At 41.8% G+C, this 27,827-nt stretch overlaps 1 protein-coding gene across 3 annotated transcripts in view; it reads left to right on the top strand.

The window, feature by feature from the left end:
• The window catches only part of plxna3 (plexin A3), a 143,380-nt gene that overhangs the window by 78,089 nt on the left and 37,464 nt on the right, over positions 1-27,827 (top strand). For all 3 annotated transcript variants that reach the window (XM_080897717.1, XM_080897718.1, XM_080897719.1), the window contains exons 7-13: positions 2,328-2,468; positions 8,916-9,016; positions 14,046-14,169; positions 14,375-14,531; positions 14,942-15,041; positions 15,157-15,271; positions 27,410-27,610. In XM_080897717.1, the coding sequence (XP_080753843.1) occupies positions 2,328-2,468; positions 8,916-9,016; positions 14,046-14,169; positions 14,375-14,531; positions 14,942-15,041; positions 15,157-15,271; positions 27,410-27,610 (939 nt within the window). The remainder of the gene's footprint in view (positions 1-2,327; positions 2,469-8,915; positions 9,017-14,045; positions 14,170-14,374; positions 14,532-14,941; positions 15,042-15,156; positions 15,272-27,409; positions 27,611-27,827) is intronic.

The following is a 27,827-nucleotide window of genomic DNA, read 5'->3' as shown; positions in this document are numbered from 1 at the left end:
TTGTGGAAAAGGCTGAAAGATTCAGGATCATGTTCGCCTTTCTTGGCACGAGACTGGAAACTGGTGGAAACCAAACTGGTGGCCACATCCCCAGAGACCAGCTCCACCACCACCTCTGATTCCTACGGCGAGCACAGCCACAAAAGTCCCATTTTGGAATTTGCTGTTTTTTGTTAGTTTCTTGTTTTCTGGTAAAAACTCACCTGAGAAAATGAAATTCAAAGATTTTTCTGAAACAGGTCGGTGTTTGTGTGGAATGTGTCAATTCATTTTTCTATAGATTACACCTTTAAATTCTATTTTACAGCACGTGTGTGTGTGTGTGTGTGTGTGTGTGTGTGTGTGTGTGTGTGTGTGTGTGTGCGTGCGTGCGTGCGTGCGTGTGTGTGTGCGTGAGAGAGAAATTTGTGTTAGGTCTCTGTCTGCTGCGGTGTCCTACTTTAACGTCTCCTCCCTCACTCTGCTATGAGTGTGTGTGTGTGTGTGTGTGTGTGTGTGTGTGTGTGTGTGTGTGTGTGTGTGTGTGTGTGTGTGTGTGTGTGTGAGAGAGAGAGAAAATCGGTGTGTTTCTGTAAAACAGGATTGTGCAAGTGTGTATTTGGTTGTGAGTCAGACCTGCTGCCTGTGTGTGTGTGTGCAGCTCGTCAGCTCTAATTAAGCTCGGCCTCTTAACGAGCAGACAGCTAATTAACACACTAAGAGAAGCACACACACATTTGTCCTTCATCACACGCTCTGGTTTCTTCATCGTTTTTGTTGCTATCTTTCTTCTTTCCTTCTTTATTCCCTACCTTTGCACCCTTAAATCCTTATGTCTTCCTTTTTTGTGTGGTTTACTCTTTATTTAACTTTTGTCCCTGCCTCCTCATTCATTTCCTTGAATCTTTCCACTTACTTCCCTCCTGTTTTCATTCCTTTTCTTTTCTCTATATTTTTGTGTTTTTCTTCACTTGTTCCCTTCCTTCGTTCGTTCCTGTTTTATTTCCCTTTCTTTCTCCTCACTTCCTTTCCTTACCTTGAACTCCCTCAGATCTTATTTCTCGTCTGTTCTGTGATTTTAATTGTCGCTTTTGTAATTTTCCATTTTCTTTCCTTCTCTTTTTCTCTCATATAATTTTTTCCCCCTTCTCATTTTCTCCTTTTTTTTTTATCCCCGTTTCCTCCCCCTCTCTCTTTCCCCTCTCCCACTTTTACCCCCCTCTTCCTCCTCTTCCTCTGTGGTGTTTTTCTGGGTCAGACAGAGGGAGGGAGGCGGGAAGGTTTGGGGAGATTTGGGGAATCTTATTTTAGTCGCTCCACATTTTCGAGCAGTGTGTTTGTCTCCTCATCAGCCCTCTGCTGTATTTAACTTTACATGCTCACCATCATCATCACCATCATCTTCATCATCATCATCATCATCATCTCTATTCAGTGAAATCTAATCCCATTATTCACTTTTATATCTGTGAAATGGCAGCTTTTTTTTTTTTACATGGTGCTATGAAACAGTTCAACACTTTGCATTAAGTGTGAGCCACCCTCACAGTTGCCGGGCAGATTTCTGTGGATATTCAAAGTCACCAGAGCATGAAGCCCAATGAAAAAATTCTTGTTGCATTTGAATCTGTGAATTTCCAGTTGAAGTTCTAAACAAAAGGAAAAATATAAAAAAATAAAAAGACAGATTTTTATTTCACGCGTTCGGTATATGGAAAATATTTGGAACTGATGAAACTGCAAATTTCTAGTTGAAGTTTAGCTTTAGATTATAGATTTTCCAATAAATTATAGAAATAATATTTCTTTAAAGGAAAAAATGATTAAATTTGGTTTGTAATTGATGTTGTTTTGGATTTAAAAGCATCTCCACTTTAATTCTGTAATTAAGAGTTAACTCAGATTTTCAGTGGAAGTTCTGACTTCATTGTTCTTGTTAAAAAACTGTATCTCTGCTACAAAATAGCAAAGAAGGTAAATCATTAGATTCATTGTTGGATTTTCAATAGAAAGACTTGTGGGTGTTAAACTGGCGGATTTTCAAAGCGAGTCTGACTTTTTTAAATGAAGAAAATCATCTTTGTATGGAAGACCTAATTAAAAGTTAAATTAGCGTATTTCAAATGGAGGCTCTGGTTTTTCACTAGATAAAGAAAAATAAATTTTCTGCATAATAAAAATCTCTGTGTTATTGGAGGAGATTCCAACGGAGGTTTTGACATAATTTTCTTTGAAAATTGAAAATAAAAGTTTCTGTTTCTGAGTGATTTTCCAGTTTGTTAGCGTTTCTTATTGTTTTTACAGGTAGGTTTTTTTAATGATCGTCATTCCTTTTGTGTTCGTTTCAGATCCGCGTGGATGGGATCCCGCCGCCGGCCGAGAACGCTTTGCTGTATGAGACAGTGACTGTGGTGGAGGGCAAGCCGATCCTGAGAGACATGGTGTTCAGTCCTGACCATCAGTACATCTACCTGCTCAGTGACAGACAGGTAAATACACCTGCTGAGCCCTTACACGATCAGTCAGAGAAACGGTCACGAGACTCTTCTCCTTTCGTTTGTCCCTTTTATTTCTTCTTTGAATTTTACAGCCCAAAAAACACAAAGCTGGCGTGATGGTGACGCACCAGATCGGCTTGTTTGGGTCACCGTGAACATTTCATATTAAATGTTTATACAGAGATTTCGTTGTGACGCTCTGACATGATTAATGTTTTCGCCCTGCATCACATTTTTGGGTTAATCTAAGAATATTTGTGCTCGAAAGAATTTGATCAGCAGATTTATAACTGACCTGCATTTTAACAGATAAGGAAATCAAAAAGTCCTGACTTAGATTCTCCCTGATTCAGAAAAATAAAATCCTGCACAGAAGAACGACGTCTGAGGGTTAAATTAACAGATCTGTAATGGAAGTTCTGCTGGACAGAACTGTGAAGATTTCCAGTAAATGATTTTAGTGAACTTTTACTCACCCAGAGAAATGTATCCTTGTATAATAGAATTACTGAATAACCTAAAGAAAATGAAAATAACAAGCTAGATCAGAACATTTCCAACTGCATTAAGACTTTTAATCATTTAGTTGTCTTCTAATCAGTCATGAAAACAAAGAAAAGCTTGATATAGATGAGATGAGGAAAAGCAAATCTGTGTAAATGGAACTAAATCAGCAGATTTCCAGAGGAAGTTCTGATAAATATAAAAAATAAAATGCTCTACAGAAGAAGCCGTTTTGTTTCATGTTCAATCATCAGATTTTCAATGGAAGTTCTGCATCGAGGTTTTCAGTAGCCAATGAAAAGAAAGAAAAGGTCTGTACACAATAAAGACCCATGAGTTGGTTTTTAGTTCGTCAATAAGGGTTCCAGTCATTAATTGGGGGGGAAAACATGTTCTATATAGAAGAAAGCTTCTGAGTGTAAAATCAGCAGATTCCTAATGGAAGCTTTCCAGCAGCTAATGAAAAGCAGGGAAAGTACTGCACAGAACTCATGAGGATTAAGTGGGCAGATTTCCAACGGACTATTTGGCTTAAATTTCTTGTAATGCAACTTCTAGCGTAGGTTTTTCAAAAGTTGCAGAGAACAAAGTCCTGCAGAGAAGAAAGCCTTATGAGCATTATATCAGCACATTCCCAATGGAAGTTCCGCATTAGGGCTTCCAGCAGCTGATGTAAAAAAGGAAAGATTCTGCACATTTCTGTCTTTTTGATAAGAAAATGAGCCCAAAAAATACACAGCAGGTCAGTTTATCAGAGGAGCTGCAGTCATTTACAGGGGAGGTTACGTGTGTGTGTGTGTCTGTGTGTGTGTGTGTGTGTGTGTGTGTGTTTGTGGGGTTGCCAGAAAGAGAAATATGAATTGTGTTGTTTTAACATCTGCAGACAGGAAGCTGAGAATATGAATATCGCTCAGCTGGCGCCACCACACACACTGTGTTTCTGAGGGTGTGTGTGTGTGTGTGTCCCATGTTAAAACTCTCATTGTACCACTGAGAGGAAGCAGAGACGAGTTCAACAACTGTTAGTTCCTGTGCAGCTGAGGGGAGACACACACACACACACACACACATACACACACACACAAATGTTCATCTTTGTCCATTTTCGAGCTGTGATGTCAGTAAACGACTGTCAGAACGTCCCAGCTCCTGCAGGACCTGAGCTCCTCTCCATCATGATGAACACAGACAAATATTAAATGATGTAGCTCTGGAGTCAAAGAGACGTTTTTCACACAATACCTAATACAATATGAAATAATCACTTCAGTCAAGGCATTTAAAGACGTACATCTAAAAAACTCTGGAAAAAAACTCTGGAAGTTCTACATCAGTGAAGTAAAAATTTATTTTAAAAAAATTCAATCAGGGTCTGATTTAATATATTTTGATTAAGAGAAACAGAAAAGTTATAGGAAACAATTCAATAAGCTGATTTCCATTAAAAATTTGTTTTTTACAGAGACACATTTGTTAAGTTGCTGATATGTTCAGAATCAGTACATTTTTAAATGCAAAGATGAATAATTTCTGTGACAGAGCAGTCGATACTGTAAATGAGCAGTTTTCAATAAATAAAGATATCAAAGACAAACATCACTGTTAAATAAGCTGGTTCTTAAAAGGGATTTCTGACATGATGTTTTTTGATGAAAGAATAATCTGGTGATAAACAGCCAAACAACAAATTGATTATTTATCTAGTCCATGATTCCCAAAGCATGGACCATGAAATGCCCATCCATCCTCTTCCACTTACCGGATTCAGGGTCATAAGTCAGTGGCGGGATACAACCCCAGTTTGTTGCATGGTTCAACAGAGAGACAGACGACTGAGTTTAGACTCCGGGCAATCTGACATGTGCGTCTTTGGTCTGTGGGAGGAAGTCAGCGAGAGCGCACACGGGAAAAACGTGCAGACCGCTTTGGATCAGGAAAGAATAAAGGAGTAAAGAACGAACCTCAACATACAAATCATCAGAACTTTAAAAAGAATCAGTGAAAAGAAAAACGTGTGACATCATCACAGTCCTGTTTCCATTTATACTGGTGCTTGAAACACACCAGATTGGCTACAGTCTGCTGTGTTATCTGGTTGTTAAGTGATGACGTATGAACCCTGCTTCCGGGCCCAAACTACTCAAGCGGAGTTTGGACCTGGAAGCAGCTAATGACGTCAGACTTAAAATGCGGATTGTCTGGAAAAGGAGAAATGCTCAGTTCATCATGTGAGGTCCCTCAGCAGCCTCGGCCTATAGGAGTATGAGATCAGACTCACCTGATCCAATCATAACTAAATGCTTTATCAAGATAGAAAGTTAAAAGACTGATCTAGAATCAGTAGAGAGGCAGTCTGACTGCTGAATCCAAGCTGGTTCCACAGAGGAGAGACCTGAAGGCCGAAGGCTCTGCCTCCCATTCTACTTTTAGATATCCTGGGAACCACAAGTACGCCCGCAGCCTGAGAGCAAACTGCCCTACTGGAATAATTTGATACTACGGGGTCTTTAAGAGATGATGGAGAGTGATTATTCTGGACTTTGTATGTGAATAGAATAATTTAAGGTCCTGTATACATTCCAAGTGTCCTGAAGTGTAAACACTTGAAGTACAAACAGGTCAGATGTGCAGTTGTATTTGATTAGTATTCAGAGACACAGGCGCAGTCCTCGGCTCGTTCTCTGCCTGACACTGTTTCACTGCAGTGTTACATAAACACTCGCACACATTTACATGAGCTTTCAGCAGCCAATCAGAACTGCAGGCTGGCTGCCATACGAGCAGACAGACTCGACCAGTTTGCGATCAAACTGATTGTTTCTGTCAGTGCCACACCTGCAGCAGCTGCTGCATTCACAGACAGCAGACAGGATTCCCAAACAGACACTCGCATGACCTAAAAACACTTCAATCCTTATTTCATTAGCAAAAAAAAAGTGTTGACTGAGATCCTGCAGTGTTTTCAGCTCTGTGTTTTAATCACGATTCAGTTTAGCCGCTGTGCCGAGAATTAAATAAACATAAACACGAGTAAACACATCTAGAGGAAGATGAATTGCTGGTGTTATTAGCATTCTTACAGCAACCATCCTGCATACATCCCACCTTATGTTCAGTGATACGGAGAAATGCAGTTTTCCAGAGGATGTTTTTTTGGAAAGAAATTCATCTCTGAATTAAAGATCTTTGTAAGAGTTAAATCAGCAGATTCCCAGCAAAACTCCTGACTTTATTCTTTTTGATTAAATAAAATAAGAAAACACACACACACACACACACGCACACACACTCTCAGCGACTGTGTTTCCATGGACATGAGTATCTTTCATGAGCTTTTTCCTGTTTTGATCATATCATGAAAATGAGGTTTACTTGAACAGGACCTAGTCTGCTCATTTCCAGCACATTTTTATTCTTGATGTCTCCTAGAGTAGCTTTGCATGATTCATGATAATCCATGATCTCATGCCTTGGCTTGCCATAACCTCACAAAATCTTCTTGTTTTTAATCAACACATTTCAAAGTAAAACCTTTTACTCTGTTTGAAGTTTGCATTTTCACAGTCCAACTGCCACTCCTGAGCAGGTAGGCTGGTGGTGGGCTTAATGTCATTTTTTATCATTTTCATTCAAACCCAACTCATCTCTGACAACTGTGCTGTGCTTTAATTGTCACTTTAGGCACTGAGTGTCTGCCTTAAAGCTGTTTTTCTTTGTTTACTGCAACACATTACTGGGGTTCTCCACCAGTTAGGTGGGTGGTGTTCCGGTCCAAGTGCCTTTGGGCAAGACACTCAAGATGCCCAAAAAAAGTCCCAGTAAAAACAGAAACAACAACAGTTAGAAGTAGAACATGAGAATGACATAAATGTCCTCCTCACATTTGTCTGTTGCTCTTGCCTCACCAATCGACCCATTGCTGTTTGGTTTTTCTTCTTTTTAAAAAGTAGATGTATTCATACTGTGAGACACTTACTATAACTATACATATAAATATGGGGCGGTGATAATAAATGACCCCACAGGAGCTTGAAAGTTACACATGAGGTACTCTGGGTCAGCATATCCAGTACTTCTAGCGTCACTGTTTGTGACCACTGAGTGCTGTTTGTTCAGATTCCTGTGATGATACCAAACAAAGTGTTCACAGTTCTGAATTTAATAATCTGACATTCTTGCGACTGTCAGTCTGGAAGACTTGCTTAACTTTTAAATCAGCAGATTTCCAGTGGAGGTTTAGCGCCGGGTCCTTCAACAGACAAAGGAAACAAAGAACTCTCTACCACTGAAACCTTAAATGGATTTGACTTTGGCTGACCTGTTGGAAAACCGATGTCTTGTGACCCACAACTTGTTTACTTTACCATTTACCAAGTTCAACGTTGCATTATAGCATATAACTAGTTTATTACAGGTTCATATGCTGCTTGTGAACACGTAAAATAAGGATAAAAATAAGTGTTCCGGGAGTTTCTTCTCATCAGTTGGATTTCATTTGCGTCAGCATGATTTGAACTCCACATATCAGTGAATAAACAATGTGCACGGGGCTGTATGAGAATGGGAACCACGGCGTCAGCAGCTTTTAGATGAAGTCCGACGGAAACAGCAGCGTCTCTTTAAGAGCAACCTGATAATGGGGTCAGAGAGGAGACAGGACCGTCTGTGCGAGACAATGAATGTATTCATGTGTGAACGTCTGAATGAGACCAACAGAGTTATCACTGTGTTTACTGTCTCCCTGCTGCAATGGCTTCTGGGTAAAAGATACGACACACACATGCTTGTATTTACGTCTTTGTGAGGACCCGAACTGACCGTCTCTGTCTTCACTTTCTCAAACATCCATTGTTTTCCATCTTAAACTGAGATGGCGAGCAGCTCAGTTATGTTCACTTGTGTTTCATATGCTTTCAGAGGCATTAAGTGATGTTTTTTTGGGGAAAAAAAAGTTTTTCTAGGAAAAAGAAAATTTAGCCAATTTTTTTTCAGCTGCCTAAAAACCTGATATACAGTTTGAGACCAAATCACACAGGAAATAAAATTGTTGAACATTCAAGCCTCAAAAACACATGAACAAAAAAAAACCCACCTTCAGAAAACGTCCCCACTTAACAGAAATCTAATCTAAAGACAAGGAAGCAACTTCTAAGAACAGCGTGATGACGTAATTGTCCCTCGTTACACATTTAAGATAAGAACTTGAAAAAGGTCCCCACTTTAAAAGAAAGTCTCTTCACTTTTTGAATTGTTCACACTTTTTGTAGTAGTGTCCCCATTCTGCAAAAATGTCCTTATAGTCTTCAGATATAATAAATTTACATCCATGTATGCCCATTTTTCAAAAAGCTTCCTTCTCTCAAAAAACTGCCACAAATTTTTCCCCAGATTCATAATAATGTCCCACATTTGCCAACAATGAGTCCACACTTGGCTTGCCTCAAAATGTCCAGTAAAGTACAGTAAAGTCCAATTTTTGGTCCCCACAAAGATATAAATACACGCTCACACACAGAGAGTTCACAAAGTCAAGAGAGTGTGCTGCTTTCTCTGGCTGTTAATATTAGCAGAAACCCACTAAACCACAATGAGATAATACCCGTCACACTCACTCACACACTCACACACACAAATGTGTGATGTAGGAACAGTTTCAGTAATGTCTCATGTTGCAGTCATACAATCACCTAAATCAATATCAAATCGGTTTTTACACATTGACGTCAGTAACAAACAGTCAGCAGAAGGTTCAGAAACATTTTCTGACGCTGAAATCAAAAATACTTGAGTGCAAACCTGCCTTAATCGAACAGTTTAGCAAATTCATATCAAATACCAACCCAGTTTTCATTCTCAGGTACCTGCCCATGTTTCTGCTTTAAACACGACTGCTGGTGGACTTGGTCACATGTCTGGTGTGAATGTTTGTTTCAGGTGAGCAGACTGCCGGTGGAGAGCTGTGAGCAGTACAGCAGCTGCTCAGACTGTCTGGGATCAGGAGACCCTCACTGTGGATGGTGTGTCCTCTTCAACAAGTAAGGAACGAACTGCTCCTGCTCTTCTTCTGCTAAAACAAAATAACAGCTTCGTCTCTCATTTTAAAATGCACCCAGTAACAGTCTGTGCACTGGTAAAAGCACTGAGAGAAGTAAATAGCATTGATTGTCTCCTTCCAAGCACCTATGAAGGGGTGAGACTTAAATAATGCAGGAAGTGAACAATCAGTTCTTGAAATTGGTGTGTTGGATGCAGAAAAAATGGCTGTGTGAGGATCAGAGCTACTTTGCCGAGGGTTAAATTGTGATGCTTAGATGGCAGGCCTTTAACGCAGTCCGTGGGGTGCAGTAGTTAGTACCTACAAAAGAGGTCCAAAGAAAGAGAACCAGTGAACCATTGACAAGGTCACGGTGGCTGAAAGCTCATTACGTTACTGTAATGTGAACCGTTTAGTGCTTGGTCTGATGAAAGGTGTCGGAACATACAATGCTTCACAGCTTGCTGCATCTGGAGTTGCATACCTGCAGAACGGTCTCTTGAGTAGCCGTCATGACCCCGTGCCTACGGCCTAAAGCGGCTACAGCCGATTGTCCGGTCTCATGAATCACAGTTTCTTTGAGATTCTGTGCACAGCCAGGTGTGTGCTCCGTCTCCTGCTTTCCTCTTTTACACCCACCCCAGCATCTGGTTGCAGCAGATGTTGGAGATCTTTCTGTTTTAATTTTTTTCCTCCCAACGTTTGCCAACTAAAGTTGGCAATCTATGAGATGTTCATTGTTGTGAAAAGTGAAGACAGCAGAGGAATGTGATGCTCAGTTTAATGTTATGCTATGAAACATTGCTTCCTGGCATCCATGTAGATGTGTTTTCGACATGTATGACCCAAGGGCCAACTGAGAAATTAAGCTAATGCCAAAGTGTCGAAAACTTGAAGTGGCTGCATGAGGCTGTCTCCAAAAGTGAGTCAATCTGCGTTTAGTCCCGCTGCAACAGCATTAACAAGCACATTTAGAGCCTGGTACAAAATACAGTTTAGGACTTTGTGTAGAGTTTATGTTTTTTCCACTCATTCACCTGGATAACTGACAGACAGGTGACCAACACAAACAGCTGAAGGCCAGTGCTAGACCTCATCCACGACTGTAAGTCACAAAAATAGAGCTCTTCACTGTATGTTAGATCATTTTTAAAGGCCTAAGTGGCTGATACGATGGTACAGACAATCAAAGACGTTGGTGCTTTAGTTTTTGTGAATGAACTTTAAGTAATTGTTTTAATCTCTTGTTTAGCACTAAGGGTCAGATTTACTAACACACCAAACCGGTGCAAACTGGGTTTTGGTCTGAAAAACGTTTGCATTGTACTTTTCACTTTTCAAGTCAATAACTGTTTTTCCTTTTATCTTATGGTGTGATCTCCCCAATCTTCAGCAGCTGTATTTAGTAATATATTTAGTAGTATCTAAGTGACATGATGCACCCACCACTCTACAGATATCTCAGAAATTATTTGGTGAACATGGCAGAGTTTTAGGTGGTCTTAGCCAAAACATCTATGAGATGTGGTGTAAAAACAATCCACAGAGATGCTTTTGCTACTTCCAGGACTCAAAGCATGTAAGATCTTAGTGTCTGATACCACAGGACACCTTCAGATGTCTGTGAAGTCAGTCTTTTGAATGGTAGGAAATTGTCAGTGCCATTAATGAGACCAGCACAGGTTTTAATGTTGTGGCTGATGAGGTCAAATGAAGATCTTGACTCTTTAGACATTTTAAGTTATTTTATTAAAGCAAGCAAAAGAAAAAAAATGCTATTTTTAAAATTATTTGCTCTACAAAATCCTTGGAATATCTCAATTTCTTTGGGTCCAAAAACCTTCAAACATTAATTTTGCATCCAAACTCAAAAGCAGCAGTTTTTTTTTCTTTTGTGACGCCAGCGTCCGCAAACATTTTATGCTGTTTTGTTCTATTTGCTCTAAAAGAATTGAAACTATTAATTGATTTTTTTTGGTAACTGATTAAGTTAAAGCAAATGGCAGTGAATCAACTACAGTAACCACTTCCTCTGCAATACATAAGAATACAGAGAAAGTGTGTGTGTGTGTGTGTGTGTGTGTGTGTGTGTGTGTGTGTGTGTGTGTGTGTGTGTGTGTGTGTGTGTGTGTGTGTGTGTGTGCGTGCGCACGCTCCCATGAGGCGTCATTAATACTTCTATAAATGGTTCACACAGTCTCCCTCATCACGATGTTTGATGTTCAGCATCCAAGCAGGTGGAGGAAGTTCCTCATTGGATTGTCATCAGTTAGCTCCCCCTTCAAAGTAAAAGCCTCTGACTGGCAGTGAACTACAGAGAACAAAACACAGCTTGTTTTTATGCTGAAGCTTCTAGATATGTTGCAGCAGGACATCTTTGTGCGTAAACCCATCTCCCAGTGTGACATGAAGACATGTCGCCCTCACTTTTATAGTTTTAAGTTTCTTTCTAAAATCTCTGACTGTTCAGACAAGAGAAGGTCTGAGTGGATAAAAAAAATATCTGAGCAACTTTAATAAGCTAGCTCAATGGGAAGTCTCCTTTTTGAACCTTTTTTACCCCGAGTTTTGCCTCCAAGGCCAGGTACAGGCTCCACTACTTTAAAGAGTGATGTCTGGTGTCTGGTTCGCAGTGTGAAAGGAAAAGAGCAGAAAAGCAAACTGTGACTTATTCAGTTCATCAAACGGATGATTTTAACTGTAAATGTACAATCTTTGTGGTCCTCTCTGCTTTTCATCTCCTCTCCTCCTCACGCTCCCTCACTCATTCTGTCCATCTGTTGTTAATTAGAAGTAAACAGATCATTACTGCAGGCTGCTGTCTATGCTGTGTGGCGCTGCATATGTTGGAGCTGCTGCTCTCTGCAGACACCAAGCTTCACCTCCGACTGTTTCCTGCTCCAACTCCACCTGAAATCCCACGACACCAGTGTCACTCACCACTCACTTTAATTTTATTAGTGAAATTCAACAAATAGAAAAGATGTTTTTTAGTTTGACAGATCCTGTTGTCCACCAGTGTATTCCTCTGTCACCTGATTTTAGGTTAATAGTCACAACCCTTTTAAAAATATAGAGAGTGAACTAAATGTAATAATAATAAATTAACAACAAAGAGAAATAAAAATAAAAATAAATGTCATAAAGAAGTTGGATATAAAAAAAAGTTTATATCTAAAAATGTGATATAAAAAAATTAGAAGAGTTAAAGTAAATAATCATTGCATGAAATTTAAATAAGTTTTAAAATTGTGTGTTTAAAGACAAAGTAAAATGTTTTTAGAATCATGAAGTTTTATTTATAAATTACATCACATTTACACACAAAAGATGTTAAAGTGCTAAAAGATTAAAGATTAATTAATTTAATAAAGTATTTCATTTCATTTCATTTAAGTAGTCAATTTAATAAAGTACCCCTGGACTGGCAGACCGGGGTGGTGGTCCCCATCTTTAAGAAAGGGGACCGGAGGGTGTGTTCCAACTACAGGGGGATCACACTCCTCAGCCTCCCTGGGAAAGTCTATGCCAGGGTGCTGGAGAAGAGAGTTCGTCCGCTAGTCGAACCTCTGATACAGGAGGAACAATGCGGTTTTCATCCTGGTCGTGGAACACTGGACCAGCTCTTTATCCTCTCGAGGATACTCGAGGGCGCATGGGAGTTTGCCCAACCAGTCTACATGTGTTTTGTGGACTTGGAGAAGGCATTCGACCGTGTCCCTCAGGGGTCCTGTGGGGAGTGCTCCGGGAGTACGGGGTGTTTGGCCCATTGCTACGGGCCATTCGGTCCTTATACAACGGTTGCAAGAGCTTGGTCCGCATAGCCGGCAATAAGTCGGACTCGTTCTGTTGTGGTTCTGTGGTCCTGTTGCCTTCATCAGGTGAGGGCCTCCAGCTTGCCTTGGAATGGTTGGCAGCCGAGTGTGAAGCAGCGGGAATGAGAATCAGCACCTCCAAATCTGTGGCCATGGTTCTCAGCCGGAAAAGGGTGGAGTGCCCACTCCGGGTCAGGGACGAGACCCTGCCCCAAGTGGAGGAGTTTAAGTATCTCGGGGTCTTGTTCACGAGTGATGGGAGAAGGGAGCCGGAGATCGACAGACGGATTGGTGCAGCTGCTGCAGTGATGCGGACGCTGTCTGTTGTGGTGAAGAGAGAGCTGAGTGTAAAAGCGAAGCTCTCAATTTACCGGTTGATCTACGTCCCTACCTTCAACTATGGTCACGAGCTGTGGGTAGTGACCGAAAGAACGAGATCGCGGATACAAGCGGTGGAAATGGGTTTCCTCCGAAGGGTGGCTGGCCTCTCCCTTAGAGATAGGGTGAGAAGTTCAGCCATCTGGGAGGGGCTCAGAGTAGAGCCGCTGCTGCTCCACATCGAAAGGAGCCAGCTGAGGTGGTTCGGGCATCTGACAAGGATGCTTCCTGGGCGCTGTTTTCTGGTCATGTCCCTCCGGGAGGAGGCCCCGGGGCAGACCCAGGACACGCTGGAGAGATTATATCTCTCAGCTGGCCTGGGAACGCCTTGGTGTTCCCCCGGATAAGCTGGAGGAGGTCGCTGGGGAGAGGGAGGTCTGGGCTTCTCTGCTTCGGCTGCTGCCCCCGCGACGACCCGACCCCAGATAAAGCGGAAGAAAATGGATGGATGGATAATTTAATAAAGGAAGTTATGAGCTACTAATGTGAATTTTATAAAGTAACTGACAGACAATAAGTTAGCACAATCAAAATGATTTACATGATCCTCAGAAACACACATTTGCAAACTGGACTTGATCTGAAAGGGCGAATGAGAAGAAAGTATATTTAAAGAATTAAGATCTGAAGATGATTGCTGATGGAAAGCTGCAAAAAAGCGAACCGCTGTAAGGTCCAGTCTGAGGTTCAGAGATACGCTTGTGTCAGTCAACAGCACTAAATAATGTACATGTTTAGTAGATGTTAACCTCAAAAAGCTGATTTGCGTTTCATCACTCGTCCAAGTGGCTTCTTCCGTCAATGTTAATCCCTTGGTTACTTTTCACTCTCCTGCAGGTGTTCCAGACAGGAAGCATGTGACAAGTGGGAGGAGCCTCAGCACTTTAATACACAACTGGACCAGTGCGTCAACATCTCTGTTTCCCCGAGCAGCATGTCAGTCACCTCCCCGGCAATGCAGGTATGAACCATTATTTTCTTAATTACATAAAATACTCTCTGTCAGAATTCCCATTACAATCTGCTGATTTTCCCTGAAACTCAGTGGATTTATTCTTTAGTCCAGCTGTTTGAACTCCTGTTCATGCAACAGCTGTGAATAGAAACCTTTCTGAAGTGTAAATAAGAACTTTACTTTTAGTGATCGAGTGTCTGTTGGTGTCCAGTTAACCATTCAGGTGCAGAACGTCCCTGCGCTGTCTGGTGGGGTTACCTGTGTGTTTGAGGACCTGAGTAATGCCCCCGGAGAGGTGCGGGCCAAAGGTCAGGTGATGTGTATGTCACCATCACTGAGGGACCTTCCAGCACAGACACACTCCTTTGGTAAGAAACACACACAAATTCATGCTTCAGTGAATTCAGAGGACATCACCTTTCCTTACTGTCCTGTCGTGTTCTGGAAATTTGACCTTTAACTTGACCCTCACTTTAACCTAACCCTACTTTTCTCTTAACCTTACCTTAATCTAACATCAGCCTAACCCTAAAATTCAGTAGTTTGCCTTTTGATTCTGAGATTGTGCTAATGCAAGTCCCCAAACAGCAGAAAAACAAGTATACACACACCCGCTTATTCTGAACTTGTTTCTTTTGCCTTCTCGTTTTTCTCGGTTATCACATTTAATGTGCGATTCTAATGTTTTGTAATCATGTCAGCTTCAGTATAACGCGCCATTATATTGATCACTATGAACTAAGTATTAAGAAGGATGTTATTATGCTGTTAATTTCAGGAGCGAAACGAGTGGTGCAGCTCAGCCTTCGCTCCACAGAGACTGGACACCAGTTCATCACCACAAACCTCATCTACTACAACTGCTCTGTGCTCAACTCGTAAGCTTTAAACACCTCTAACCTAATTATCTCATGTGTCTCTTCGGTAATGAACTCATAAATTCTTGCTGGTTGTGCTCGACCACTCAGAACTTTTCTCTCTTTCCTCTCTCAGGTGCACTTCCTGTGTCAGCAGTGAGTTTCCGTGTCATTGGTGTAAATATCGTCACATCTGCACCAACAACCTGCAGGACTGCTCCTTCCAGGAGGGACGAGTCAGCAACATGGAGGTAACACACACACAGACCTGTTTTCATCACTTAACTGGACTTATAACCAAGCGCTCACACAAAAATGTGATTCACCATATGGGACTTTATGTCCCCCGAAGGAAGGTGAAGGAACATCTTTGGGTCCCCACAATGCTTCACATAGCTGCCTGGCATGTTTCGACACTAACATAAGGCAGAGAGGATGATAAGTAGACGTAATATTACTGTGATTATTAGAACAGAAAAGGTCCAGGTTTCTAAAGACCTTTTTGTGTGCTAAATACCAAGACAAGGATCAATGACACAAGCCTACTGTGCCCAGATCTGAACAATCACAAGGAGATTGGATGGTTGGCCTGAGTCGTTTACATGTTGAAAATTAAATAAAATGAACATAAATAATCTACAACAATGTACAAAGACAAGCAACAGCAAATAAATAAAAACCTGCTTCTGAATGGCTATGAACAGATGGAAAGCCGTCATAAAGAGACACAAATTAAATACAATGAAGCGCGAAAGCCCTACAAACAATCTGGCATGAATACAAAGAGACATAAAACAACTGTAAGAAGACACAAAACAACATATAACTATGAGCAAGTCACAACAAACTCAAACTTCAGTTCTGCTGTCAGTATGGCTTCTCTGTAGGAGGAAGTGAGGCCGTTGTCTCAAAAGTCATCAAAGATGCTTATCGATGTGTAAGACGAGACCTCTTTTCCAACCTGTTCATAATTGAACACATCATACAGGCGTCGGACTCCAGGCCTCGAGGGCCGGTGTCCTGCAGGTTTTAGATGTGTCCTTGATCCAACACAGCTGATTTAAATGGCTGAATGACCTCCTCAACATGTCTTGAAGTTCTCCAGAAGCTGGTGATGAACTAATCATTTGATTCAGCTGTGTTGACCCAGGGTGAGATCTAAAACCTGCAGGACACCGGCCCTCGAGGCCTGGAGTTTGAGTAATAGGCAAATTTCTAGAATTTTCCATCCCAAACCTCTAAAACTTTATTTATACTTTTGTGTTAACCTTATGTAAGACTTCATGTTTATGCTAGTAGCCGACACGATTGCCACCAGTTACTCCAGTGCAGGACTGTTCTGAGATTTTTCAAAAACATGGTGGCAGTGGCAGTTTTTGCTCTTCAGGATGACTTTACTGTTCGATTAGAAGTGCACATAGAAGTGGGCTGGGTCAGTACAATATATATACAGTAGTAGGTGCACTTGAGGTTTAGAGTATGGAATAATGTGCGGTGTAAGGTTTCAGATGGGTTTCCAGTTACGACATACTTACAGTGTGGACTATTGCAGAGCTATAAGTCCTCTATAAGCATAACCTCTGCTGCTTCAAATGGACGTTCCCTTTATCTTATGGTGATCCTAATGGTTAACTCGAACTCTAACCACTCAATTTCTGTGCCTAACTCTCACTGTGTAGAGTTTCAGGCCATGTGTTGGTTTTTGTTTTTTTGATTGACCCATTTGCCTTTAATTCACGAGGCCAAGACACAACATGGAAGACGTCCATCTCCCCCAAATCCCAAGGAACCACAAGAACCACTTGTCAAAGTTAATATACGTTTCATTGATCAAGAGATGGGGAAAAAAGCAGGATTTGAACCTGCCGCCCATGGTGAGCCAAGGCCAAACTGCAAACAAATGTATCACAACCAAGATAACCAAAAAAAACACATCCTTCATAACAGGATCTGTTCTTCTTCAACTGGACCTCAAATCTCGGGTTCCTGTTTTCTCGTTAGCCTCTGGCTCCATCATTGCATTTGAAGACACTGGACCTAAATAAAGGTAATTAGTGAGATATTTCCACTTGCCTAGCTCTCAGGTGGGCACCGGTGACCGGGTGGATGTGAGGAGGTTAATAGCACAACAGCAATGATTAATTGTGACCATTTTGTGACCTTAATTAACAGTAAAAATAAAACCATCCCAGTGGAAGTCGTTGTTTCATGCTGGCCACCCTCACGGCAGGTGTCTTTTTTTCTTTTAGAGGAAGAACGTTATCCTCACTGAAGTCTTCTCTCTGCTAGACGTGAAACACGAAACACATGAAACCCACAATAGTGTTTCTTGTCTGAGTCGCGGACTCTCGCTCGCTGCTGTCAGACTCTTCTCTCTGACTCATTTTCTCTGACACTTTCCCACTCTGTCTTTCAGAGCTCGTCGTCTGTGACGGCTCTAATTCTTGGCTCTCTGACGGATTTTGCCAGAGGTGCAGTGCTGCCAGAGTTCACTGGAACGAGGATCTGCCTCATTTTTTCATAGAAAATTGGTTAATTAGACTGGGTGCCTTTTCTTTAAAAAAAAGTGTGTCCATTTAGCTGAACAAATTATCACTAAATAGCAGGAAAAACACAATCCACCTTTATATTTTGTGTCAGGCAAGAAAATCTTGATAACAATTTGATCTCGCAAAGTTGCCAAGAGTTTAAAAGGTGCTGTTAGTCCTTTTCCTCGTTTAGTCTGCACATTAAAATAATAAAAAAAAAAAAACTAAAGTAAGCTACTTATTGGTTAAGTAGGCTAAAGATGAAAGGCCTTTTTTGATCAGCTGAAACAGTAACAGTTAATTAGACTTGAGTTGTTTTAATCTTTTGAGCTACGAAGAAAGGAGAATCAGAGAAACATGCACTGATGGAGAGTAGCGGGATGGGAGGGGCATGTAGCGGCTGATGAAGCTGGTCAGACAGGCTTGAAGGACAGATGATCGATTCATGAAGTCGGTCTAATATTAGATCATTTGGTCGGTTATAGTTGACTGACGCTTGTAAACCTGCCGCTGTAGGACGGATGACTCCATAACCTTCAAAATGAGTTATAGCTCAAACTCACACGAGCTGGTGCATTTTTGTTGAGCTTCATTGCTTAAACAAATAACACAACACCTCTGGATTTCCCATCTGTTCTTTCAGTGAACCAAAAAAGAGGTTTTCTCACACCTAGTCATCTTCAAATGTTAATAGATATATTCCTCTAGTATCTATTAGTCTTCAGCCATTTCTTCATTAATTTATAGTTCGGTGTACTGGGTATTTATAGAGACCTGTTAGCTGACAGTGTGTCTAAATCAGACAGTTTCTTCTACAGGATGGAGCAGTGATGGAGGTCAGAGCTGCTCCCTCTGTCATTACATGGTTCAGTAAACAACAGTAAAGCTTCAGGTCAACAGTGAAGGGTGGAAGCGCACACACACACATACACACACACCATGTTTAAGTCTGTCCTTGCTGATGCATTCAAGGACTCTGTGACTGATGGGATTTAAGAGTCGGCTCCTGAGAGGTGTTTTCAGTCAGACGAGCTAAGCCCGAATGTTGTTTAAACTCGGATGTTTCTCCATTTTCTGATCTAAGTGCTGAAGTTTTTCAAGCATGTGAGGCATGTGGAAAAGTCAACAAAACCAGGAAGCAGCACAACGTTCATACTGCATGCTTTCTCTATCGTCTTGTTTTCTCAGCTTTTTTTAAGAACACATTTTTATTGAGCCAGAAGAAACACAAGACGTGTTCACAAAATAATGAACTTGCAGAAACTGGACAAAACAGTTCAAAGAAAAAGTATCTCAGAAAACAAAAACTGCTGCAGATATCAGTTAAAGGGATTTGACCCAATTAGTCAACGCGTGAAATTAAACGAAGAATGTTTTTGATTTAAAAACAAAAACCAACAACATATTTGGATTTTCTCTACAGTCACAGTGTCATCTGCATGAGTCAGACACCTGCTTCAAAGAAACACAACTTAGTCGTAACATCAACAACTCCATAGTTTAAGGTCTTGTTAAATATAACAGGAAGTTTATTTTACACATTATACGTGTGCAGAAGCAACATAAAGCAGGGATATGCTTTAGGTTTCCCAACCACTGTGCCACGGCACGCTGTTCAGGTGTGCCGTGGAAGATTATCTGCTTTCACCTGATTGGTAATCTAAGCAGCGGTCCCCACCCCCGGGCCACGGACCGAAGTCGTTTGGTACCAGGCCGCAAGAGTTGACGCTCGGGTGCGAAATTTATGGTTTTTATCGTTTTTTATCATCAACCGCTGGTCTGAGCGACTGCGTGAGTAACTTGCAGAGTTACATTCTCTTCCACTAGAGGGCAGTACAACTTCCTGCTCCAGTTAAATTGGTTGCTAACCTCCAGTAAATCAGAAAACGAACAAATTACATAGTCATCTGACAACACAGCGCATAATGGCAATAGATAAATATTTGAAAAGAAAAAATAGTCAGTCTGACCTGGTCCTGGAGAAAATCCCGACCCAGATGAAAGCCCTGGCATGAGTACTGGTCAGAAGAAAGCAAACATGGTAAACTGTGGACAAAGTGAGCCAATTCTGCTACATCTGATTATCAATATGCTTTTTGTGGGATTTTTGTTTGGTGGTGTGCCGTGTGATTTTTCTAATGTGCCGTAGCTCCAAAAGGTTAGGAAACACTGCTTCAGGGAGATCTCATCGTTGATAATAGTTTGGACACAGAAGATGTGAAGGACCACTGGTTTATTTTTATGAGATGACCAGATGTTAACAGCTAAAGATGAGGAAATGAATGTGTGTTTTCTGAGATTAGTGCTGCCAGTGGTAGAAGGTGGGATTTTTCTGTGAGACAGAGTAAGAAAAGGCAGCGCTGAGCAAGTACTGGGACCAGAAGTTGTCTAATCAGTAGTAGGCAGTAGTAAGAAAATAAGCACATAGGAGAAGGGCACACACTCTGTCATGGCTTCAGTAATGACAGTGACCTCCTTAAAAGTCAGAGACAATGCCGTTGGATTAGCAGACTGTGGTGGTCCTTTTTTTAAGAAAGAGATCAAACTGACGATTGGATACAGGAGTAGTTGTGGGACACTGGGCAAGTCCTTTATCCTCTGGCAAAGGTGTTTCTGGCATGTGATGCCACATCTCGTAGGTAAGGTGCTTAGTGCATGTCAAACTGGGAGGAGGGCAGACCCAGAACATGCTGGAGTGATTATTGTTCTCAGCTGGCTCGGGAACAGCTCGGAGTATCCTCGGAAGAGCTGGTGAAGGTGGCCAGAAAAGGGGATATGTGACTGTTTCTGCTTAGACTGCTGCCACCAAGACGCAGGCCTAGATAAGAGGCGATGGATGGATGGCCTGTTTAAGGCTGTGCAAAGAGCCAGAAGAAGAAAAGAAAGATTGTTTTTGAACAAAGCTACTTCAGTGTCCCAGAATAAAAATCTGGAGCTGGAAGAGAGCAGAATATGTCGCCGTTAAAAACCCGTCACATCAAAAGGTATGATTGTTTCAAGCTGCACACAAGTAAGCGCTAAATAAACAAAGAGGGAAGTAAAGAGTGGAGTGTTTCAGCAGACAGAGCAGTTAGTTTGCTGTGTAATGTGGATCCAGCAGTCAGTTTCCACCTGCCACTGAGTAACAGATCACTCGTGTCGCTAACGAGCCGAGCTGCTCTCAGTCTGCTTGTTATCTCGTTAGTGGAGAGGATAGCGAGCCGGGATCGAGTTGTTTGGGCGTCTCGTTGACGTGATTGGTGCTCGGTGTCATTACCGGGTGACAGAAACAACCTCTGATTGGCTAATTGGTTAATAGAAGATGAATAGCCACTTAATTGACATGAAAACGTCCAATCCTGGCAATTAATGTTAATTACCAGGCAATTAGGCAAACTAAGAGAGAGAGGGAGGGGGGAAATGAGGGAGTCGTGAGGAGAAAAGAGCAATAGAGGAAAAAGGAGAAGGAGGAGGCTGAAATTTCATTATTCTTTATTTAACCTTTATTCAAGCAGGTTAAAGTGTCTCGCAGAGTAAAGGTCTCTTTTTCATCTGTGTGAGAGGAAGACGGAGCGAGGGAGGGAAAAGGACGAAGAGAAGCAGCTCTGATGTTCTTCATCCGCAGCTGAGAATTTAGGATTGTCAGCAGAAAGAGGAGAATAAAGAAAGTGCACAGCTGAACCACACAACTACTTATCTGTTTTTCACAGAACTCACCTGACAACACGACTTTTAATTAACAATTTCATATTTCAGACTGTAAGTAAATTGTTTTTGCATTCTGTTGCTGTTTCTTCCTGATTTTACTTTATTCCTCTTATTAAATGAGGAACAGCTTCTCATGTAAATGTTACAGCAGCTTAGTTATCAGCTTTAAGTGAAAAACACCTTTTTGCTAATAAATATATGCATGTTTCTCCGGGGCAAAACGTTTTCTGGCTAATTACTAAAATATGAATTATAGAACTGTAATGGATTGTTCTGTGGATGGTGAAGAGAAGAGTGATGAAAGGAGAAGAACAATACTGTTAACCAGAGAACTTGTAACACAATGAGACACAGGTGGAGATGACTAAGGTGGGGCAGACGATCAGAAATGAGGAAATTCAGACACGAGAAGATAAAATAAATATTTGTAGGATCAGAGAACAAAGACAGAAGGTGACGAGAAATGATTAAATTATCCTGTTGTTAAGTGATGACGTATGAACTCTGCTTCCAGATGCAAACGACTCTGCGTTTATTAACCTCCTAGGACCTGGCGTCCACATATGTGGACATCACATTTTGGGTTATTTAGACCAAAATACTCAATTTTGCTCTACAAGGGCCTGATATCCACTTACGAGGACATTATATTGCTACTGTTTTATCGAAATTTTAAAAGAATGTCCTCATTTATGGCTCTCATTTTTCTTAGAAACAAAAATTAGGTAAAAAAAAAAAAAATCTGGTAATTCTTTGTTTTTACATTAATCAGGTCCCAATCAGCCCAAATATCAAAGAGAAATTAAAAATGCATGCCGTGGAAGAGTTCAGGTCTTAGGAGGTTAAAGCTGTTGTGTTTTTAACATGTTTTAATGCTTTAATGTTTAGTTTTCTGTCTTTAGTTATGTTGGAAGTGATAGCAAAGCTGTGCGTTTGAATTTTTAAGTCAGAACATGCTATATCATATTTAGGTTAGCAAGCTACTTGATTGTTACACCTGGTAAAGCAGCAACACTGATCATTTTATTAATGATGAAAGAATTTAGATAGGATTTAGATTCCTGCCCCAAGTGGAGGAGTTCAAGTATCTCGGGGTCTTGTTCGCGAGTGATGGGAGAAGGGAGCCGGAGATCGACAGACGGATTGGGGCTGCAGCTGCAGTAATGCGGACGCTGCACCGGTCCGTCGTGGTGAAGAGGGAGCTGAGTGTAAAAGCGAAGTTCTCAATTTACCGGTCGATCTACGTCCCTACCCTCACCTATGGCCACGAGCTGTGGGTAGTGACCGAAAGAACGAGATCGCGGATACAAGCGGCAGAAATGAGCTTCCTCCGAAGGGTGGCTGGCCTCTCCCTTAGAGATAGGGTGAGAAGTTCGGCCATCCGGGAGGGGCTCAGAGTAGAGCAGCTGCTGCTCCACATCGAAAGGAGCCGGTTGAGGTGGTTCGGGCATCTGACAAGGATGCTCCCTGGGCACCTCCTGGGTGAGGTGTTCCAGGCATGTCCCACCGGGAGGAGGCCCCGGGGCAGACCCAGGACACGCTGGAGAGATTATATCTCTCGGCTGGCCTGGGAACGCCTTGGTATTCCCCCGGATAAGCTGGAGGAGGTGGCTGGGGAGAGGGAGGTCTGGGCCTCTTTGCTTAGGCTGCTGCCCCCGCGACCCGGTCCCGGATAAAGCGGATGAAGATGGATGGATGGATGGATGCAGAATTTAGATAGTTTGTGACTCTCAGTGATGCTGCAGTGTTAGTTTGACTTTGGGACCTGAAGCGCAGTTTGGACCTGGAAACGGCGAATGACGTCAGACTTAAAGACCGGATTAAGACAGGACAGAGGCGAAGTCAGGGAAACACTGATGACACTAAAACCAGAAGGGGAATAACAATAAAATCTAAATGTAAACTAGAACTCCACAATAACACAAAAACCTGGGAACAAATACATAGATTATTTTCTCCTTTCATATTTTGTTGAATCCTTGTGGATGATGCAGGGTTTAATTTTATTAGAAATTCAAACAGACTTCAGATTTCCACCCTTGACTCGTGGGGGATGTAGTCCACTTTCAGCTCATTTGCATTATTGGAAACGCTCTGTGGGGTTTACATGAGCTAACTGAATAGAGAAGGAGGAGGTAGCAGATGTGACGCCCAGTAAAATCTGTGAACATCCTTTAATTCTGATAAATTTTGAACCTTTTCTGCATTAAAATTCATTTTATTAAACCACAAGAACATTTTAGTGCGCTGTCTTTGGACCTTGAATGCAGCACCACTGAGTAATGTGTACAGATGTTAAGGTGCGCGTGTGAAAACTGCTAATCTCTGCATGTGGAATTTAGTGGTCCACGTTTTCATCAGAGGGGCTTTCCTACCTGTCTCCTCTTAAAGTGCTTAAAGTCAGTGTTTTAATTAAATGATGTATGTCTTGGCAGTGTTCAGGTGTCGCTAGTAACGATTAACCCACAGAGAATCCTCAGCTTGTTCTGCAGCTGATTTGGACTTCACAGATCTTGGATTCAGTCTCGGGTCATGTTTTTCTGTCTCCCCACAATGTTAGTGTTTTGACTCTGGCTGTTTTTATAACTGCAGCAGGCAGCTGTTCTCAGAGTAAACGCTCTAAAAGCCACTGAAACACCCAATAATCATTTTGCTAATGATCACTGTGTGTTTGCAGAACATAAGTGAAAACACAGTTTGCTAAGATAATTTAAAAGCTGATGATATGTTGATGATAATAGCTGAAAACACTAGGCCACAAAAGCCAATCCTTTCTGTTTTCCAGACTCTGCTAATGATAAGCTCAGTGTTTATATAGCATGTAAGCTTACAAATCACACTTCAGTGCAATAAAAGAGCCGCCTTTGTAGACTCAGTGCAGAATAAGAGAGTATTTGTGCGATAACTGCAATACTAAACGAGTAGAGATAAGGCGAAGCTGTGCAGGAAACAAGGAGCCGGTTTCTGGAGTTGTCACAGTCGGTGCATAGACGGGGAACAAAAACGTGCACTGGAATGAACGAAGGAGATCTGTGTGGATTTAGTTCCATTGATTCAGTTGTGCGATTTTGTGTTTTCTTTTACCCCCAAAGTGTAAACTCACCCTGAGCTAAACCCCACCCACTGTGTAAACATGCTAAAAGGAGAATAAGATAAGAGGTTTGAATGTGTGAGACGGGACTCACCTGTTGATCTCCAGTGCAGAGAAATATAGAAAGCAGCAAAATTCTCTGAGTCCTGTGAAGTGGACATTAGTTTAATCAAGGACCATGGTGCTCATGAGCTCAGCCTCTGACAGGCCCAACGCTGGCGCTGTTGCAGCTGAGGCAATACAGATGCAAGAAGACGGCTCTGCCTCGAAGCCTTCGCTGCATCCATATGAGCCTCTGAAGAGGAAAAATACAGTCTGCTAAGGCTATAGCTAGAGACGCTTTGCATGATTAATATTCATAATTATCATTACGGCTCTTATACTGGCTCCTCAGTTCGTCCTCTTTCTGTAACGAGCCATTTTGGCTCCTCCCCCTTTAAGCCAACTTTCTCTAAACTGGCTGCTCCTCACAAACAGGAGGTTGGAACAGCAGGTGGAGGTTCAGCGCTCACAGTTAGAGATGTGATGACGACATTGGGGATGTCCCCTTTTTGTGGCATCATATAGACTCAAGAGTACGCAAAACATTCTGCAACTTGAGCTTTGAGATCATTCACAGTGACCTTAACTGAAACATTAGCTATGTCCCAACTCATAGGCCGCATGCTTCGGAGGACCCGGCCTTCGCCGTCTACGTGGGCCGGGTCCTTCGAAGACCGAGACAGAAATGGGACTTTTACAAATATGTGATGTCTTGATAAACCGAGCAGATATTTGAAGTTTACACAGCTACATTCTAGCCTGAAAATATGTTAAACGTTTATTTGTGACCCAGACAGAGTAATAAGAGTAATATTAAAACTAAGTAGCTGCCGCCATTGTTGGAAACTGGAATTGGCTGGGCTGCGCTATGAATTCTGGGATAGGTTGGGCCACGAAGGATACACCCGACCCATCCTTCAAATCTGGGGAAAAGGAGGACGCATTTGGAGCGGCCTTCGAATTGGGACATACCTTTTTTATGTTTAATATGTTAATATGTTCCTCCTCTGGAACAGTCTGTACAATGTCATAGAAATGTTGAAAAGCTGTGCCAGCATTTTCTTTCCAAAATGGCGTGTTTGGCAATTTTTAATCCCATGAAAGTAAAACGTTCGAAACATTTAAATCGTATAGCTGTAACTATGATGAATTGTAACCTAAGCCCAGGTAAGAGTAACAAACTTTCTCTCAGACTTATGCAGCACGCTCCACTTCAGTCAAACTCTACACCTCACAGTTTTCATCAATCACTGACAGTAAAAAGGATCCAAGCTGAATTTGGTCAATGCAATATCATAAGAAAAACTGGAGACCAATTTACAAACTGATAACAGAAACACCGTCACTGGAAAAAACCCCAAAACAAATGTAATACACCCGATAAATACCCCATATATCGGGTTGCAAAAACATTACATGTATATCTGGGACTCAGTAGTACTCAGTACTCACAAGCTGGACTACACGCTTCCTTAACACGAGCCTTAATTTTAATCTCAGCTGCACACTTTTAAAGTTTTATGATTGAAAATCTGCATACAGACATATAAACATATGGCAGAGCATTCAGAATAGCCTCGGCTGTAATTCGTGCTACAGCAGTGGACTCCAGGGCCACATTTCACCATGATGAAAAGCACAAGCACTCATAAGGTGGAAACAGTTGCAGCCTTTCTGCTTCTGCTGGTACAGATCCTGTGTATCAGATGGACAGGTGTTCCTGGAAGAGGAATCTTTGATTAGAGTTTCCTGCTGTTTCCTGGTTAGAAATGTTTAATTCCAAACCTACAAATCACTGATCTAAGCATCAGAATGGATCATATAATCACATCTGTGGAAACATCAAGTCTTCCACATGAAATCTGCTTAATAAATAAAGTTTGTTTGATGTGTCGGTGTGATGGTGTGTCTGGGCCGTTGTGCTCGTTTGGGTATTTCTAGTGCAGCCGATGGCTGATGTGCTTGGTTAAATGTCGAGGGTTTGCTGAGAGACTCACAGTCACACTTGGCCTTTATCCCAAACACACACACACACACACACACACACACACACACACACACACACACACACACACACACACACACGGTCTCCACGGTAGCTGCTGGCGACCGCTGCGCTTTGGTCCACTTCCTGTGGAGCTAATGGTCTTCCTGTCATTCACAAGACAATTAATTACCGTAGTGACGGCCGTTAATAAAGCTTTCACCCCACTGAGAGACTCTGTGTGTGTGTGTGTGGGTGTGTTTGTGTGTACACTGTGTGGGGGTGTGTTTCAAGCAGCCGCAGGAAGTTTGGATCTGTCACCAGCTGTCCATTACTGACCTCACACACAAACTCACTGTTACAGTGTCTCTGTCCCCACTCAGTGATGACAGATTGTTAGATAAGCTATCTGCCTTTGTCGGCTGTGTGTGTGTGTGTGTGTGTGTGTGTGTGTGTGTGTGTGTGTGTGTGTGTGTGTGTGTGTGTGTGTGTGTGTAAGATGATGTATTTCTGTGTTTGGGAGTCCAAATTTCAAGACAACTGCAAGAATAAATATGGACATTTTTGGATTATGGGGACATTCATGGACATTAGAGACTTTTGCAAAAAAAAAAAAAAAAAGCTTTTTCTGAAAGAGAGAGAGAAAGTGATATTTTGTTAACATGTGTGTAAAATGAGAACAGGGACATTTTGGAAAATGTTTTTTTTTATATTAATATTTTGAACACATTTTGCACTTTTCAAAAGTCGGGACATTTTTAGAAAGTGTACTTTTGTGAAAAGTGAGGGCATTTTGGAAAAGAAATGAGCATTTGTGAAAAAGTAGGTGAGGAAACTTTAAAAACAGGTGTATTTAAAGTGAGCTATGCAACATGTTATTGTACCTGTAAACAGTGACATATGCTGACTCTGATCAATAGTTTACGGTGAATAAAATAGAAACCGTTCTCTCTAATAATGACATATATCATCATACACTGGGCTGATTTCCATTCGCCTGTCATAAATGATAAATGATTGTGTACTAACCCACCTCCCCCTTTCCCCCTCTCTGCAGGGTTGTCCTCAGATAATCCCTACCTCTGACATCCTGGTTCCAGCCGGGATGGTTCGTCCAATCACGCTGAGAGCTCGTAACCTTCCCCAACCTCAGTCCGGTCAGAAAAACTACGAGTGTGTGTTTAACATCCAGGGAAAAGTCCAGCGCATCCCCGCCGTCCGCTTCAACTCCTCCTGCATTCAGTGTCAGAACACCTCGGTAAGATACACTACATGACCCAACATGCACTGCTCCTCATTATGCAGCCAAGTGATAGAGAGACGAGAATATAAAACAAGCTAACATGTGTTCAGCTGAAGGTGACTCTGACACATCTGCAGCATCAGCAAACACAAACACACACACACACACACACACACACACACACACACACACACACACACACACACACACACACACAGTCTAGTGTGTCTGA

Source organism: Rhamphochromis sp. 'chilingali', assembly GCF_963969265.1.
Source record: "Rhamphochromis sp. 'chilingali' genome assembly, chromosome: 12".
Lineage (NCBI taxonomy): Eukaryota > Metazoa > Chordata > Actinopteri > Cichliformes > Cichlidae > Rhamphochromis > Rhamphochromis sp. 'chilingali'.
Note: the sequence above shows the minus strand (reverse complement) of the source record. Positions and strands in the feature narration are given on the sequence as shown.